General features: G+C 33.7%; 1 protein-coding gene across 37 annotated transcripts in view; it reads left to right on the top strand.

Annotated features, from left to right (window-relative positions):
* LOC100118566 (coiled-coil domain-containing protein AGAP005037) overlaps positions 1 to 19,288 on the top strand; it is a 1,551,999-nt gene that overhangs the window by 53,223 nt on the left and 1,479,488 nt on the right. For 30 of the 37 annotated variants that reach the window (XR_004345134.1, XR_004345131.1, XR_004226356.2 and 27 more), the window contains exons 1-2: positions 5,421 to 5,599; positions 5,682 to 6,272. The exons of 2 other annotated variants lie outside the window; for them this stretch is intronic. Coding sequence is in view for 26 of the 35 variants with exons in the window: in XM_032601341.1 (XP_032457232.1) it covers positions 6,176 to 6,272 (97 nt within the window). In the remaining 9 variants the exon portion in view is untranslated. Of the gene's footprint in view, positions 1 to 5,420; positions 5,600 to 5,681; positions 6,273 to 19,288 lie in introns of those variants that run through there. 5 more of the 37 variants (XM_031920993.1, XM_031920990.2, XM_031920978.1 and 2 more) reach the window with 3 other exon arrangements.

Genomic DNA, 19,288 nt, shown 5'->3' with positions numbered 1-19,288 from the left:
TACTTCAAAAATAAGTTATTTTTAAAAAGTATTATGTGTATATAAGTACGGTAAATGGAGAAAAGAGAGTAGTCAAGGAAATAAAGCACTAGAGCTGCGATTTTTTGAGCAGTATGTTTTAATAGTGACCCGTATTACTCGGTGTGAATATCGGCTACGGTCGGGCGCTAGCATCACAACGTAAAATAATGGTCCACTTAAGTCACGTGTATCGTAATCGTAGTATCGTAATATACTATTTTTTTCACGTTTTTACCAAACTTCAAATATTTGTTACATCTTAGGCATAATGAATAGCTGGGGTTGATTAATTTTTATTTGGAGTAATTGGATATTAGATATCGGATTGCATGCTTCCCATACAAATATTAATCATTTTTAATTCACATGCATGTGCTTTTATATTAAAAATGAATTTATAGATTAAAGTATTTTTGTTGTAGAAATGACTTATTCTATGTAATTTACGTATTTTTTTAAACCACGAATCAGGACTAAATTAGCCGTTTTGTAAAATAGTCCCGATTAGTATAAAAAAGTACGCAAAAATGCATGGGTTAACTAAATGTGGTGTGCACCACGTGCGAAAGAACTTATTTGCCCTCGTCACTATGCCACTGCTCGTTTTTAACATTGTTGTATTATTCCTGGCTTATAACCATAATGAAGCTATTTTCCTTAGTCTGTTTCCTTTAAAAGCGCCATAAAGAGTGACCGCACATTGTTCTCGATAATTTTCATTATTCCTGCAAATTGTATCAGATTTTTTCATAGTTAAATGTAGGTTTTTCTGTTAAATGCAGTGTTAACGTATTGGCTAAAAAATCATCACTCAAAGGTTAATACCAAAATGGACCTTTTCGAGGAGATGGCTAATTTTAATTCACATGTCTCAAAATCGATTTCTTATCTAAAGAGGCCTGCGCAAAAGAGGAAGATCCAAAAAAACGGTAACGTATTTTCAATGTAATGATATATTAACAATTTCTACATATTTATAGGCTCCAACAGCACTATTTAACCGAAAGAAGTTATTATATTTTATCACTCAGAACATTGTTTGTTTTAAATAAAATAAAATAGAATAATTTCTTTCGTCTATGCAGGTGTTGTTAGAGCCTATACTTATATATATTTCTTTAATTATAGTAGACGCTCAAGCCCTGCTAAAAATAGTACATAGAAATCGATAAGATCTCTTATCAAATTGAATGGTAAGTCTTAATCACATTCTTGCAATAAAACTCAATTAAATTCGATAGAGCCAACGGAAATCAATTAAAATCTATAGAGAAATCTATGGATTTTAATTGTTGTTTTTCATCTATTTATTTTAATTTTTGTTTATCACATAGAATTTAATCGACTTCTATCGAAACTATCGAAATTAATCGAATTTTAATGCGAAAATGCCGATAAAAATTACCATTTGATTTAATAATATGTCTTATCGATTTCAATGGACTTCTGTGTACTATTTTTAGCAGGGAACCACCTTTCTCATAAATTAGTATAAAAAAAAAAAATACGCAAAAATCTAAATTTTCGTAAATAAATAACCATTTCTGTTGTGTTGCAATTTTTTTGACTATGCTGGCTACAGTTATCTGTGAAAAAGTTGATGATATTGGATAACATTGCATCATTTTAAATGGTCTAAATAAATTTTAATTGCATAATTTTCATCGACTTTTTGCAGCAGGGTTAAATTTGTTTCATCAAATCATGTATAAAATTAAAGTGACGTTTTTAGTTTGACACTAATGGTGACTAAAATATTTTTTTTCTCGCATAGACGATTCATCTAGCGATAACGAAGTTGAAGCTCCTACAAAAATAAAAATTAGCGCAGAGGTGTATGCGGATCCAACCAAAAAAACAACAAAAAAGAAGATACAGAAGAAGAAAGAGGAGGGAGAGAAGAATAAGAAACCCAAAAATTCCCAGCAAAAAAAGAAAGAAGAATCAAAGAAGAATGAAAAAGATGATACAAAAACTGAAGAAGTAGCAGCAGAAGAGAGTGAGAAAATTGAAGTAATAGTCACAGAAGAGGATGAAAAATCAGAAAAAGTAGCAGAAAAAGAAGATGAAGAAATGCAAGAGGAAGAGGCAAGACTAGTAGCTATAATGAAATCCTTTTTATAGATTCGACAGCCTTAAACGAGTCCGACGTATCATTACTTACGGATATTTCCGATGCAGAGGATTTATTATCAGACAATAATCCATTGCATGATTAAAAATGGAGTTTTAACTTTTATTTTAATATTAAGAACAAAACGTTACCTGATTATCGTCTGAGGTTTTTTTAGTAGGCTATACACCCTACATTGTCAAAAAATAAAAAGTTGAATCTCATTTTTATATTTATATTATATCGTTCAAAAAAATATTTGAAACAAAATGACAATTTAAGGTGTATCCATTCCCTTCATTATATAAAATATTATTTATATATTTTTTATATATCGATATAAAAAAATAATTATTTAAAAAAATTAATTATTTATTTAATAATTATTTAATAGCCAGCGTGTTGTGCGCGCTTAATTTTTGGCTTAGTCTGTCATTACTTCAAAAGCTACGTATACTACTTTAATAAATATTTTGAAATTTATATACACGACTTTATTTAATTGATATTCTTTCTCAAAGATATAAATAATATTCATAATAGCGCAGATTACAATGCGCTCTAGCTTTAGAGGTTAATAATTAAAATAATAATATTGATACACAACCTAAAATAATTCTAAGCAACAACAATTTTACTTTTTCAGAAGAAGAAAAGACGAATTCCAAAAAATCAACTTACTTCAATTGACTTTCAAATTTATAGACACTTAAGAAGGTCGATAGTAGTTTATAGAAGTGAATGCGAATTTTTTGATCGATTTTCAAGAAAAAAGCAATAAAAGTCGATAAAACTTTTGATACCATTTTTTGCATCATAACTTGATAAAATGTTATAAAATCGATACAAGTCGATTCAACTTTATATGAAAAATAACAATAGAAATCAATCGAAAGTGTAAGAAGATTATTTCTATTGCTTTAAATTGTAATTTTTCATATAGAGTTTCATCAACTTATATCGATCTTATCGCGTTTTATCGAGTTCTAATTCAATACATGGTATTAAAAGTTAGCATCAAAGTCTATTAGAAACCTTATCGATTCCTACTAAATTCTTTTTACCAGTTGGTGCATTAAAACACGATTAAAAACGATAAGATCGATATAAGTCGATTGAACTTTGAGAAAAGTTATAATTGAAAACAATAGACTATGAATCTTGAAAGTCTATCTATTTTAATCGTAATTTTCCGTATTAGATTGCATCGAATGCAATTGAAATCCACCACTGGAATCGATTAATTAAGAAATTTTATCGACATCTATCGCGCTTTTTCAAAAAGGATAAAGAATTCGATTCAATTCGATTTAAATAAGCATTGAATCGATTCTGAGTCTATATCTTAATCCCTCTTACGGCTATTCATATGGATTCCGAACGGTAAGTTTATAAATATCTATTAAAAAAAAAAAAATACATATGAATTGATGGAATACGCATACCATTCGATTAAGTGAATCCTAATACTTATGTATTTGAATCCGATTTAATCGAAATTATTTAATAGTTGCGAATCGACTTCAATCGGAATGATTTAATAGTTTTAAATCGTCTTCAATACCATCAATATCACGTACGTAGCAACGTGTAAATTAATCAATTTCAAATGTAAAACTCGGGATTAAGATATAGACTCAAAATCGATTCATTTTTTTCTATCGATTTCAATCGCATATTTTTAGCAGGGTAAGACGGTTCTCAATGCGGTTTTTGCATTCGATTCGTGAGACTGTCTACAAACTTTGCGACCTATTTTGATTAATAAATTTTTTGAAAATTCAGTTTTGCATAAACAATATGTATTTTAAAATGCATTGCGAGAAGACGCACTAAATAAAAACTCCGTAAATCAAGATGAAAATGAGTCCAGTATTGCTACTCGGGAGTTTTTGGAGTCGCTGCATATTAAAACTCGAAAAGACGACGTTGATACTGTCCACCTTGGGGACCAGGTACCTCGGAGTGCGTCGCCGTCGCAATATTCGTATTTAGTGACCCCAAAAATCCCCGAGTAGCAAAACTGGTCTCATTCTCATCAATATTAACGAAGTTGTAAATTTTTTATTTAGTGTCTTTTTGTAATGCACTTTGAAAATGCTTATTGTTTTTACAAAACTGCAAATTTTCAACTGCAAATAAAAATTCAATGAATTATTTTAGATTCACTACATTAGAATCTACATTTAAGGTTACTAATCTTTTCTTAAAAACAATATTGGCTAAGGTTCCTAATTCTTGTTCAAAAACTATGACTTTGTTAGCCAATTATAATCTAATATCCTTGCCTAAGATAAGCCAATTCGCCACTTTTAACCTTATTTTTGTGTTAGAATTGGTGGCAATTTCTGTTAGAGGATTCATTAAACTTTATAGAATGGCGCTGTGCTGTTTATATTGATGAAAATACAAATAATAAAAGGTAAGGTTAGCGCTAAGATCGTGCAAATACCGATTCGCATTCTAAAACTTGAAAAACTAAGAGTCCATTTGACGATTTATTTTGGTAGAATGTTTCTTTGAATACACTATTGCGCTCCAGTCTTGGTTTTTCATTATACGCTTTATTTAAAAAGTTTTATTAACTAGAAAAATAATGTTTTTAGCTCACATATCCCCTTAAGGCAAATAATAACTTCCATAATAACTCACATTATAGAGATGAGGGTAAAAATTTTGAAAAATAAAGATTTTAAACGAGAAAATTATACATAGATATATAACGAAAAGTAAAATTATGAGTTCCAAAATATTAAAAAGGTATAATTTTAAAAACCTGAATTTGGAAATTTATAAAAATATTTTAACCACAAATATCACCTTTCGCAATATTTTGGTTAAAAATTTTTGTTTTATGAATTTTTTTATTTCAAAATCTCAGTTTATAAATTTTGAGTTTCTAATCTCTACCCTTTCAATTTTTTATTTTTCAAAATTTTTACCCTCACCCACATTATAGATATTAGTTTCTTTATTTGTTATTTTCTTCGAGGTAAGAATTAAGCTCATAATAGTTTACTAAAACAAAAATACGAAAAATCAGGTTATAATAAATTTGTATTATTCAGCACACTAAATATTTTCTACATTTATTATTGTGATTACAAGAAATTTCATTTAAATTTTAATTTATACCCATTCTTCAGACACACACACACACACACATATATATATATATACATGATACGTCTTCAATTTTTTTAATTTAACTGAAATTCTCTCTCTCTCTCTCTCTCTCTCTCTCATACACGTGTATGTTAACACGCATGCGCATATATATCAAGTTAGAACATATACTCTCTGGCGGGCGTGCTGCTGGTCATAGTAGTACAGCGCGTAGCTCTAGCTTGAATCCACGTAAAATGCGTCGCAGGTTGTTCATAGAATCAAGAGGCAAAGGCTAGAATCGATTTTTGAGCTGCACAGCTAGTAAAAAGCTTTCGTGAATTGACGCGTAAGATACAGGTAATCTCGGTAATTTAAAACTTCGATAGTTTTCTAAATTTAAAGTTACTCTTAATGATTTTTCTTCTATATTTTATTACAGCTATTTGTATACAATTTGGGACTGCACGTTATGATGCTTGGCCACTGAATCTTGTAACGCCCCTTTTCTTAATGTTGTTGAACACACCCCACTTCAACGCTTAACTCAAATTAATAAAAGGGATTTTTGGAAAATGTGATTATTATGATATACATATATGTTCATATAGAAATAGATATATATGTATATATAAAGATTAATATGAAAGTATACAATACTTAAGGTTCTTTTTATATTATAAGAAGAAATAGATGATAAGTATAATCAGAATTTTACTATTTTTTTATTTTTAAGAAAATTATCAAGTCGGTAAGATGGTATTATAATTTGATTGTAAACATTGCTGTGAACATTCGTATAAATAACAGAAAAATCATTGGAAAATAAAGAAAAAGCAACAATAGCTTACAGTATTGATTGTTTATTGCTTATAATTTAAAATGTTCGTGGTTAAACTTTGAATTTCTCAAAAACTTCTTTAACTCTTTTGGAATATGTTGATTCGTTGGAAGAGCAAGGATAAAGCTTCAAGTAAAAATTCTACAGGAGATGGGTCTGGAAGTAAAAAAAAACGTAAATTTGTGAAAGAAGGTAAGGCTCTAAATATTCTTTAATCTTTTATCACTTATACCTGATACTAAAAACTTAAAATTAAGTATTGATTTATTTAACTGTTTTGAACGGGTAGGTGCAAAACTAAAATCTTCTGTCGCCAGTTTTTATTAGTTACTGTTAATATTTTTAATTTTAGACGATTAGCATTGCCATATAGTTTAATCATTATGTTATTCGTAAAATATCTTAACTACGTAAAATGAAACTTTATATTGAGGATAACTTAACCTTAAATATTTAGGTTCAAGGTTAAGTTACATACTTTTCAATTTATTATAATAGTTATAGAAAACATAAATAAATTTATGAATTGTCTAAATTGTCTTTGCATATTTTTATTAACAAATTGAAAATGGTTAATATCACTGCCGATTGTTGTGGCTTTATTTCATTGTATGTTTATCAAAAATTTTAATGAAAAACTGCAATAATTATTTAATAGTAATCACAAGAATAAATAAAATTTGTTAATGCTTTTACTTATAGCTTTTTCCCTCCTTTCTAGAAAAAGAATTTTGTAATTGTTAAAATTTTTCATTTTAACAAGTTTATACAAAGTATTTTAAGTTCGCCTATGGTATGGGTTTTTGAAAATTGTTCGCTTGTATACGCATATGTGTCAGCCGGTAATGAGGATGTTTGCCATGCAAGTTCGAGCCAGGTGGTGTCAGTATGCGTTAGAACTATTATGGACGTTTAAATTGCTGTATCTCCCTATTGCAAAATCTCACCTAAGATTTCATCTAAGTTCTCATCTAAAATCTCATATTGAATTTTTGATGAAAATTACAAAAGTTAGTTCTATAGTATTTTAGTACACCTACTTTCCGATTATCATCCTGGCGTGAAAATTCACTGTTTTTTTTCTTTTTTTTCAAACTATTTTCTATTATTATCTGTTGCTTATTATTTATTCTTGTATAAAGTTGTCATTATCTATCCAGATTTGGAAAATTTCAACAAAAATAAATAGTGAAAAAGAGAAAAAATCAATCGCGATAGAGTAGTATAGAAAAAAACTGTATTAATCAATAAAAAGAAAAAAATGTAACATATAAGGTGAACATACTGAGATATGTAAATTGACTACAAGGCTGAAGCCGGCTTTTCTGATTCACAAGTGCTAAGAATTTACGATGGTTAGTATACATATAATACAGTTCAAGTTACTACTATTCTATAGTAGTTGAACGGTCTTATAAACTATACATTGCGTATAAGAACCAATTAAATACAAATACACCCGAGATTAGACAGTGCAGTCTGTATATTTAAAAAATTTCCATAAATAATTATTTTTCACTTACATCGAAATGTTTTTATATGATTTGATTAGTTTTTAATCTGCACATTTACTAATGTTTAAAAATGTTATCTGTATGGTAATTTTGACTTGCAAATATACATTTTTCAGTGGGGCTATAACAGCTGACCCTACTGAAAAAAATCAGATGGCAATCAACTGATAATCAGCTGATAATTAGCTGATAATCATGCCAAAACGTCAACTGATTATCAGGTGATTTCGGCTCAGTATTTTTAATAAAGCTGATAGTTATAAATATGCGTTTATGTGGGATAAAATGTTGATGATAATCAGGTGATAATCATTCAAAAGTTGTAACCTTTAATATATTTATATAAGTTGTTTAAAATAAGTAAAATATATAAATTTGAAATAATGAGGGCCAGTACTGCTGTTACCATCAGGATGATAACACGAAAACTCTAGCTGTGAGCTCCAAAATTTTTATTTTTTAACAATTAAAAAAAATTATTGAAAAACAAACATATTGGAGCTCACAGCTAGAGTTTTCGTGTTATCATCCTGATGGTAACACCAGTACTGGCCCTCATTATTTGAAATTTATACATTTTACTTATTTTAAACAACTTATATAAATATATTAAAGGTTACAACTTTTGAATGATTATCACCTGATTATCATCAACATTTTATCCCACATAAACGCATATTTATAACTATCAGCTTTATTAAAAATACTGAGCCGAAATCACCTGATAATCAGTTGACGTTTTGGCATGATTATCAGCTGATTATCAGTTGATTGTCATCTGATTTTTTTCAGTAGGGGAATACATTGCTGTGTTAGTCTGCCGAGAACTCGTGTGCCCAGTATTATATAGAGCATTGTGAGGATCGACCATTAAACCAACATGATTTTCTACAAAATTACTGTGAATTTTGAAAATATTTAAGGCTTCCATGAAATCTGTAATTTAATTGCATACGTTTTGCGCTACTCTTAAGCTAATATAAAGTCTATTTCTAGATTAAAAAAAAAAAAACTAAAATGGAGCACAAATGCTGCTTGAAATCGATTATTTAATCTATTTTAATCGGCATTTGTACTCCATTTTAATATTCGTTCAATGATTAACTGCTAGCAGGCCTATTTGCAAGTTAAGGCAAAAGTGGCACCCTAAGTAGATAAATTTAGAAGCACTGTAAGTTATACCTAAGAATTAAAGCAGATAAACATATTCTTACAATATCCACCACCTTTATGCTGATTACGAGTCTAAAATACCACGGTATATATTAATCATTGATAAATATTAAAGGAATATATTTATAGTAGCATATTTAAAACTTATAACATTCTTAGAATATGTTTATGGGTGCAAATACTTTTGTTATGAATGTACCTCGCTGCATAAAACTTTTATATCAGCATCATGCGAAAAATCTTGCTGGTTTAAATGAATCCCCCTCCATGCTCTCTACACTACGCACATGAGTTCTCGACAGGCTAGAGCAGCCATGTATTTAAATATGTTATAGGTGCGGCAGCCAGAACAGTTCTAGTGCATGCTGACGTCACCTGGATCTGTGGATGCTTGCATGGCAAAAATTCACATATCTTAAGATCATTCCGCCGTTAACAGTAAAGTTAAACTTATTTTCGATTCTGTATTCCAAATTCAGAAAACGAATCTTTTTATTAAATTGATTACTAACTGAATTATTTTTTTTTATAACGGTAAATTTCCAATTATATATCAATCATTCCGTACAAAGCGGATTTTCATCTTGAAGCTATAATGAGATAAATTCTCCTTGGAGTAATAAGAAATGATTGTTGTCAGTGTGCTTACTTTTAACACTTGACATTTTTTAATTTGTCTTTACTACATTCATTGGCGTACATTGATAAAAATACAGATAAATTTTGGACAATATCTATAAGGATTTTATAACTCTTTGAAGGAGAAATTATAAGTATAATACTAAGATACAGGTATGGACACACAAAACTCATAGTTGCCAACATTTTACCCTGTAAAATGTGTATTTTTAACCGATTTCATAACGCCGTTTCGCCAGCGCGCTCTACCGGCTAGCGCGCGGCACTGCTGTGTAGCGTTGTGGTCACAGCGTTTAGCCGTGACTAGCACTCCGTTTTTTCGTGCCACACCGGCCTTGCTCCCCAGATAACAACGTGTCGGCACAGAGACGTCCCCGTGACGGCACGAGATGGCGGCATCCACGACAGCACGCGACGTCCAGCTGCCGCAGCACAGAGACGGCACGTGACGGCACGGCGAGACAGCACGACGTGCCGTCTCTGTGCCGTCTCTGTGCCAGCAGAAAACGCTACCGGCGGGGAGCGATTTTATCGCATATAAAAATAACGCTAAATAAAAATTAGTTAGAACGCATAACTAAGCATCTACATCATAAATAATTAATAAATTTTGTTATATAGTATAAAAAAAATTTTATGTAAGAAAAAAAAATCTGCCGGGTGTAGGGCTGGAACTCACGATCTTTGGATCAGAAGTCCGAAGCTCTAGCCTCTGAGCCACAACTCTTCTTACAATTTGATGCACAATTGCACCTAATAATCATCGCTAATAATTAGAATTATGTAATAAAATAATGTTTAAATGTAATTCGGTTTGGAGAGAATAAAAAAAGTAATAAATGTATGCTCTTTACTAATTAAAGTCCATAATTATTAATAATGCAACATTCTGAGCACGCGGCACGCGTGCTGTCGCTGTGCAGTCTCTGTGCCGTCGCGTACAGACGCCCTAGGTCGAGACAGCAACTGGACGGCACAGTGACAGCACGACGTGCGGCACGTCAAGAGCATGCTCTGCAAAAAAACGCCCGCCAGATGTCCCCGCTTGATAGCACAGAGACGGCACACGGACAGCACGCCGTGCGGCACAACAAGTCTCGGTGGAGACAGCACGTGCTGTTATCTGGGTCCGAATGTCTTGTGGCATTTTTCTGTGTGTTTGGGAATCAGCGTCGCAAAGTACAGTATCAGGAAATAATGTAGAGTATTACAAGAACTTATTTATAAATTTGTATTTATTAAAAATAATATATATACTAAAAGTTTACATTACATACTATTTTTGGACATGTAGAGGACATCGAACAAAAAGTACACGGATATTTTCTACTCCGGTATTCTCTACACCGATTTTTTAATGTTTTACTACACTGCAAAACTCTACACAATCACATAACCTATTGTCAGATGAATTTTACAACAATAGGTTATACCCTTGTGTATAGTTTTGTAGTGTAGTAAAATAATAAGAAATAGGTGTAAACAATATCCGTGTAGAAAATGGCTGTATAGAATTTTGCCGTGTAGGAACATACGTTTGTGTGGAGTATTAATGTGTACAGTTTGTTCGGCGTCATGTAGAGTTTAAGACAAAATTCCTGGCATACTTTTTTTGTTGGCAACCCATTGTAGTTAATTAACTTTTCAGTTTAATTTACAAATACTCTATAAGTAAAATAATTGGAATTAAAGCCAAGTACAAAAATGGGAATAAATTATATCTACAATACGTTGCCAACAAAAAAATTATGCATTTTATTATTTATGATGATTACCATTTCGATGCTACAATTATGCACATTATTTAAACTTATTTCGTATAAACTTTTACTGTATATATTGTATCGGACGAAGAGGAGAGGGGTGAGGGTAAAAATTATGAAAAATAAAAATTAGAAAGGGTGAATATTAGTAATTAAAAATTTATAAACTGAAATTTTAAAATGAAAAAATTTATAAAACAACAATGTTGAACTGAAATATTGCGCAAGGGATATTTTTATAAATTTTATAAATTCAGATTGCCAAAATTATAACTTTCTAATATTTTGGAACACAAAATTTTACCTTTCTTTATAAATCTATTTGTAATTTTCTCGGTTCAAATCTTTATTTTTCAAAATTTTTACCCTCACCCAGAGGAGACGAGTCAGAAAGCGAAAAAGAGTAGACGCGGGCTTGAACCGCGGACCCCGAGATGAACAAGCGGGAACTCTAACTACTGAGCTAACGCCTACGATGCGAGCGCATGCTATACATCGTAGTACGGCTCTGCGGACTCTTATCGCTGACTAGTCTCGCAACTCGCGTTGCAGACGTGTGCGCCTATGACAATATTATTTATATTAAATAAAAATTCCTAAATAGGTCTTTGTATACTCTACATTATTTTCTAATACTCTACATTGCGACGCCAATTCCCAATCACACAGAAAAATGCCGCAAGATATTCGGCAAGCGCGCATCACAGTTCGTGTTTGGAGAGGGACCGGTGGCACGGAAAAACGGGGTGCTAGTCACGGCGAAACGCCCCAATAAACACAGGTAAACTTTTGGAGATCTCTAAATCTTATCTTTGGAGTGACAGTAAAAATTAAAAAAAATAAAGATTTGAAAGCACAAAATTACGAATTGATTTATAACGAAAGGTAAAATTTTAAGATCTAAAATATTATAAAGGTATAATTTTAAAGAACTAAATTTAGAAATTGCTAAAAATATCCCTTTCGCGATATTTTAATCACAAGTATTCCCGTTCACAATATTTTAATTCAACATTTTTGTTTTATACATTTTTTAATGAATAACGTATTCCTCGAATTATTATATTCTATACACCGGCCGTCGTAATAGTACACTACGCGGTATTCGCTTTGCTTACGCAAAATGCAAATGGCGATGAAACAAGCATGTAAGTGTAAAACTTGTGCGATCGTGATCGTGCTGCCATTACTCGGTGTTCAATGTACTAATGGAGTGTACAGGCTTTGGGGCTTGCACACACACACACACACACACACACACACACACAAATCCGAATATAAGAAATCAATTAAGTGTTTTATTAAATCCCATTAAGATTAAATACAATTTTTTCCGATTAGAAGAAATAATTCAAACGTCTTATTGAATCACATTAATATTAATCCCAATTCCCCAATTCTTTTCGATTACGAGAAATCATTCAAGAGTCGCATTAAAAAGTATTATGATTACATCATATTTCATTCTATTTCTCATTATATTTAAAAACATTCATGTACTATTATAACTAATTCATTCCGATTATAACAGATCGGAAAATATGCAATTAATTATCAGTAGTATACGGGCCCGTATAGCGAGATTAGGCGTGGCCTAAGTATGGGAGGGAATGCATTAGCCCAACAGTAGCACGAAATTTTTTCAGGAACCGGCTTTTGCCATCTCTTGTGTAAATATTTTTTTAATATATGTTTTTTTATTTACAATTAAGTAAAAAAACATATTTAAAATTATAATATTGCTTGTATGATAACATAAATACAAAATCTTACACTCTAATAAAACAAAATATACGCTATTTTTTAATATTTACAAAAACTTACAACTCTATGATATACTTAAAATTAATTCATTTGTTACACGCACACGCACACATACATAAATTGTTATTTCTTATAACCATAAGGTAACGACACTTCTGAAGAACCATACATACGTTTTGTCAATACTGTATTACAAGTCCTATATAGTCTCACTACGCGTTACTACACTATGATCTGGCATTCGCCTTAAAGCGTTAAATTTTATCTTAATATTACTGCTTTCATTCGCCTCGTCGTCCTCTTCGTCTCTTTGACGCTCATCGAAATATCGCTTAATCATTTCCCTAATACTATCTGTTATAATATAGTAAGTAACATAATCTTGATTATTAGAAAGGTAAGAAGGTGTGTTGAAAGGCTAGTACTTTTATAAGGTAAAAGTATTTAATCAGAGTAGTATGAAATCATGAAGAATTGTATATGCACTGTTGGAATCAAAAGAGAAAATTGCATTTGCTTATTTATTGTAGAAGTACAAGCCTAGCAACAAATATAACGTAACGTGTCAACGCGCGCCATAAACACACACATGTACGTCTCCCCACTTATGATATGTATGCGAGCATCACGTGACTGCGAAAGCTGTTAAAGCTATGCGATGCTCTCGCGTCTCTCTCTCTCTCTCTCTCTCTCTCTCTCTCTCTCTACTGTAAGACTCCGATGTAATCGGACGTGCCGCCTACTTGTAGCTATTGCCACTTTACATTATATTATTATTAATTTCAACCTCAGTGTTATTATTTATTGAACCACCACTCCAACACTATCATAATTAATTTTTACAGAGTTAGAAAAATTCAGCGAAATACCCTTTACTTTACAATACTCCGTCACTGCACCAGTAGTTTTGTTGTGTGTACGGTAGGCGTAACATTTCAGGCCTCCCAAAACAAAGTTTTTTGTAACTACGCCCTCACCGAGTTCGTCAGGTAATTTCCCCAAGTAATGAGCCCAACGGTGGATTGAACTCGTTGGAATTTTTGCGCAATACAAAAATACACGAGTCCGTATTGCAGCAAAGGGTACGACGATCTAATTTTTCTAAATAACTGTACAATTTAAGATGCGCATGTGCAGTTGTATACGCAGCTATAACGACACCCGTATAAGCTGTGGCTTCAACAGCATTGTCTAAAAAAATTGCCAGTTTACATATAATTCCCCACTGACCCACTGATAAGTATGCTTAATACTTCCTTATCTTCCGCTACGAGAAGCTTAAGAAGATCTTCGCGCTTCTTAACCATCGCCGTTTGCTTGTGATTGCTTCTATGCCTAAACTTACCCCAAAAGGATTTTAGACAGAGTTTTTAGCAACCATTCGCAGCCCCGGATTTTTAGCGATCTTTTCGCGTTTGAGAAGGATGCCCTCTTTTTCCTGGTACTCGCGAATATACCGATCTTTTTCCGTCTCGTCTACTCACCATGCTGGAAAGCCCGAGGCTTGTTGCTTAAGATGAAGGAATGTATCTAGGAACTCGCTAAAGAGTCCACCCGTAGGTTGATCAAGCTCGGTTATAGTGTACTGCTATATAACATGCATGGCTGTAACTCGATAACCGAGCTCGATCGCTTTACGAATTTCATGGGCGACCCACGTACCCGAGAACTCGCGATTGTTTGGATGTTCGTGATTGCACTCGCTGCCTTGCTGTGATTCTTCACAGCAAGTGCGACACAGCGCAAACATTAGTTTGCCATTAATTTTTACAGGTAAGAGGGGTAAAAATAAATTGTGCGGTGGTAAAATCGAACACTTAACCAGACCTTTCATACCTGTAAAATTGTCAAGCATACCGTTTGTTAACTGATCGCACTCACTGCTCATGTAAATTTTTGTATGACCTACGGGAAACCTTTCACGCTTACAAACGTAAGGATATTATGAGCATACATCGATGTACTTTATACTCTCGTCATCCTTAGTGTCGTACTTGGCGAAAAATTTTCCGTACAAACAGCCACAGGAAAACGCTTCGCGAGGATTTAGCGTGATTTTACTCGCCAGCAGATGTTCTCGAACATCAACCGTCATATTACTGAGGATCCAATACACACTGCACCAGCCATGGCTTTTTGCGAGTGCGTATCTGCGCGCCTATACCCCTTTATAGGTTCTATTCCTATCGTCTCGCTACGACAAATGGCTTGGTGTTACAAACTTTAAGAAAAAATTTTCTAAAAGCCATACAAGCCCGGCGCAAGATCGTTACGTCCATGCGATAGTACTCAATCATCCTGTCTCGAAAATGGAATTCTTTTTTGGAACAAGCCGTTTCGCTGTACTAAGAAAAAAGGTCTCTTAGGTCTTTCGTGGACATGGTGTCGGGTGAGTAGAATTCCGAAGCGGTAACGCGCCTACGTAGTCTTTGTGATTCGGTGTATTAAAAAGACAAGGGAAAAATTCTTTTTTACTATTCTCACCTAATCCAAATGTCGCTGGCAAATCGCTTAGCTTCATTTGAAAGTAATTGATGCTGTCTATAAATTTTGTACGTCCGTATCGTAAGCTAATAATGCTAATATAAATATTTTTTCACACGACCCCCATTTTCGCGAACAGTACTTACAACATTATCGCGTATCGGCTGTACGAAGCAGTACTAATTAAATCCGTGCTTGCTCTTGCATACGTTGCACCAATTCACGCCACATTTATGCTTATCATGACTGGCATTGATGCATTTACAGCAAGTCGGGCAAATGCGTAACGCTTCGCACAACCGCTTATTTCCGGCTTTGTATGAGCCAGGCTCTTATGATTATCAAAGCAGGCCTGATCATAAAAACTTTTTTTGCATTCGTCACACTCGATACTCGCTTCGTCTACGCTGCACGCCGGTGAGACAAAGCAACAAGAAGACGTGCGAGTTCACTTGTGATTTCGAATCAGCGTCGGAGGATGACGAGGATGCCGCACTCGACTCTCTCTCTCTCTCTCTCTCTCTCTCTCTCCACATCCACGAGGAGATAGTGAAATATTAAAAAAACACTATTTTTATTAACACTAAAAAAGATTTTAATTCAACAACAATAAAAATTTAAAAAAAACTTACCATAATCGTCGAAGAATGTTGTCAGGCACTAGACATCACGTGCACCGTGATCTATGAGATAATCAATCACGAAACTTAACACTGCACCGCGACATCGAAATAAGGAGGAACGCCTATGCAATAGGGCTATCCTCCGATAACCACAGTGGGTCGATAAAAATCGCAACTCCTGCTGCAACTGATTTTGGCACATACGTCCCACTCGCCTGTACCATGCACGGTCACAGCGCCGAAACACTACTTGGTGATGCACTTTAATGGCGTCGGTAATGCACAGCACTGCAGCACGTACTTCACGGATTTCAGTACTCATATTTGGAATAGCCTGTCTGTCGGTGAGGCACATTTTCAGATGACTGATGCCGTGACGCCTGCTCAGAGCAGTTTTATGGAAGCCCAAGGAGGTCTAGAGAGAGAGAGAGAGAGAGACAAGCTCTGGAAAACCTGGCTGTGAAAAAGGACGCCCACACCACTGCAAAAAATTATCACGTGGCCGAAAGGCCCCGTTAATAAGTCTCCCCAAGGTGTCGAACATATTGAGCTCAAAACTGAGAGATTCTTCTGATCATCAGCCAATAAAAAAATTTTAATCGGTAGTTACGCTGTTTGCTCTTTAGGCACGTAACAGTCATAAACCTAGGGTAGAGAGAAAGAGGCTTAAGCCCGAGGCGAGCGCACGCAGACACACAGTTGTTCTACAAGTCATAGCCCGTTTTTACGACTCAAGCCCTAAAACTCGAGAGGCCCAAGCCATAATCCTCAAACAATAAGCCTCTTGTTTCGGACTCTCACGAGGACGACTCCATTTTTCTGATAAGTCCGCGTCAGCGTTGGATCTAAAGTATCTTATGTATACTAATGGATCAATTAGACCAACGGTCCCGAATTTAAAACAACGTGCTCCATTAAAAGACGACGAGAAACGAGCATGTGCAGGAATTTTTTCCGCTTACACATACGGCTTACATTTATGATGCGGTTCGCGCCTTCCAGACTGCTCTGAGTCTGCAAGCGCGCGAGTTATGTAAACCGTAATAGCCGCCACCTGTTATCGATCGATGATATACTTTATATAGAATTACATTTCTATTTGTGATCTGTTGTCAGAATTCGGACGCAGATCAGTAAATGATTACTGCTCTTCTCTAATATCTAAAATCATATAAGCGCACCGGACTGAGAAGAGTGGTGACCGTTTTAGGCCTTCCGCATGCCGTATCGATCGCCTTCAAGCTTCTTAAAACCTGCAACAATAGAATGTTTATGCTTTTGGTTGTTGGCACGTACAGCGGAGCATGCATGAAGAACAATAGAAGGAGAAATGAAACAAGAAAATTACTGACCGTTTTAAAAAGGCTCTTGCTCCGGCAATGAGCTAGTCTCTATCGGGCCTCTGAGCTGTAAAGACGTATCAAATAAACGTGATTAAAATCCAAACCCAATTTCATTACTTACCTGCGAACTCACGTACGGACGGCAACACGTACTCTTAACTGGCGCTGTGGACAGGATACTGCGAGGCTGCCGAATCAAGATTCTCCTCCAATCTCGTGACGGAAATCATCAGAGAAAAAGCAGCTGGTGTTTTAACCCCTTTATCGCAGTATTTTTACAACGTCAAGTTTGAAACCCACCTTCAAGCAGGGATTTCCCTGGAATCATCAGATAAGAAAGTAAGTCTTTGAAATTCCTCACTCTCCTATTTTTACCCTATCCTTAAATACGACTGATCTAAAAGCAAAATGTCTTAGAATCAAGCCGCAAATCAAATCTCAGTAGAGCAATTTGAATTGAGATTAACTATATGGCGCGACGCGATACCAATTTATGAAGGAGGAACAAAGCTCCTCTCTCACTTTCTCCAAACATGCAATAAATTTGTTAAAAATTTAATCACTACGGAGAAAGCGTTAAATACAGCATTATTTGCGTTAATTAAATTACGAATTCGCGGAGCAGCTTCGAATTTAATAGTCGCAAATAATCCGGCAACATGGAAAAAATGTAAAAATCTCCTAATAAACAAATATAGTGATCCTAGCTTTGACGATTTGCTATTTAATAAACTTAGCTCTTGTTTTCAACTATCAAATAAAAACTATGAAAAATATGCTGATGAAATCAAAAATCGTTTAAATAAACTAAAAGAGCATATTCACTTGAACAATCAAGATCATGACTTAATAACCATGAAGATTGGGTTTGATGAAAACGTATCAAAGAATACGTTTATAAACGGAATAAAAGAGCCGTATCACACACATCTTACGCATTTTGAATTAAAGGATATAAAAGCTTGTCTGATAAAGTGCAGGAAGCTTGATAATCATGAGCAACAAGCAGCATGTTTAAATTTCGCGAAACAACATGATAACAAACCAAAAACTATCAATGCGAATAATAATTCAAAAAGTACAAACCCGTTTGCAAATCAAAGAAATAATGGATCGTTTAATGTCTTGGGAGCGAATAAAAGTCCATTTTCGTTTGCACCCAGACCCGCGACTGCACAAAATAATTTTGTACCGTCGTTTGCAAATAATTTTGAAAGACCTACCCAGAACCCTCAACCTACACCGATGTCGGTTAATACTAGAAATACCAATAGGTCAAATAATAATCAAAACAACCGGTCAAATAATTTTGCATCTTAAAATAAATTCTTCGGGAGTACCGGACTACCAAATTTCGTTTCCAAGGAGTTGCATTATCAGGAAGAGCAGCAACTCTGGAAGTAGTTTATAACGAGGAACAAGAAAATATTAATGGAGATGATAGCAACTATGAAAACCAGGAGAATGTAGAAACTGAAAATTTTTAACAGGATTCCAATCCAACCGAAGAAACGTAGCCAATTTAAAAAATATAGGCAGTTTACCTGAACTACCACACATAATAACTACAAATCCATCGCTTATTATACTTATAGACTCGGGAGCATCATCATCAATTATTAACCCTACAGTATGATTTATTTTCAAATTATGTTTTTCCATATAAATTTGAAATTAAATCTGTGCATAAAACAACGCAAGGAACACATGCATTCACTTTTCCAATTTTACAAGAGTTTGGTGACGATACACCAATTACATTTTTAATTGCCCCTTGGTTTTCTACATATAATTGTTTGATAGGTCATAAGATCTACGAAATTTAAAAGCAAATATTGATTATAGGACTGAAGTATTTAGCACACCGAAATTTGAAATTAACTATTTAAATAATATGCCAGAAAA

Source organism: Nasonia vitripennis (assembly GCF_009193385.2).
Source record: "Nasonia vitripennis strain AsymCx chromosome 1 unlocalized genomic scaffold, Nvit_psr_1.1 chr1_random0005, whole genome shotgun sequence".
NCBI classification, from domain to species: domain Eukaryota; kingdom Metazoa; phylum Arthropoda; class Insecta; order Hymenoptera; family Pteromalidae; genus Nasonia; species Nasonia vitripennis.
This window is presented reverse-complemented; position numbering and strand designations above follow the sequence as displayed.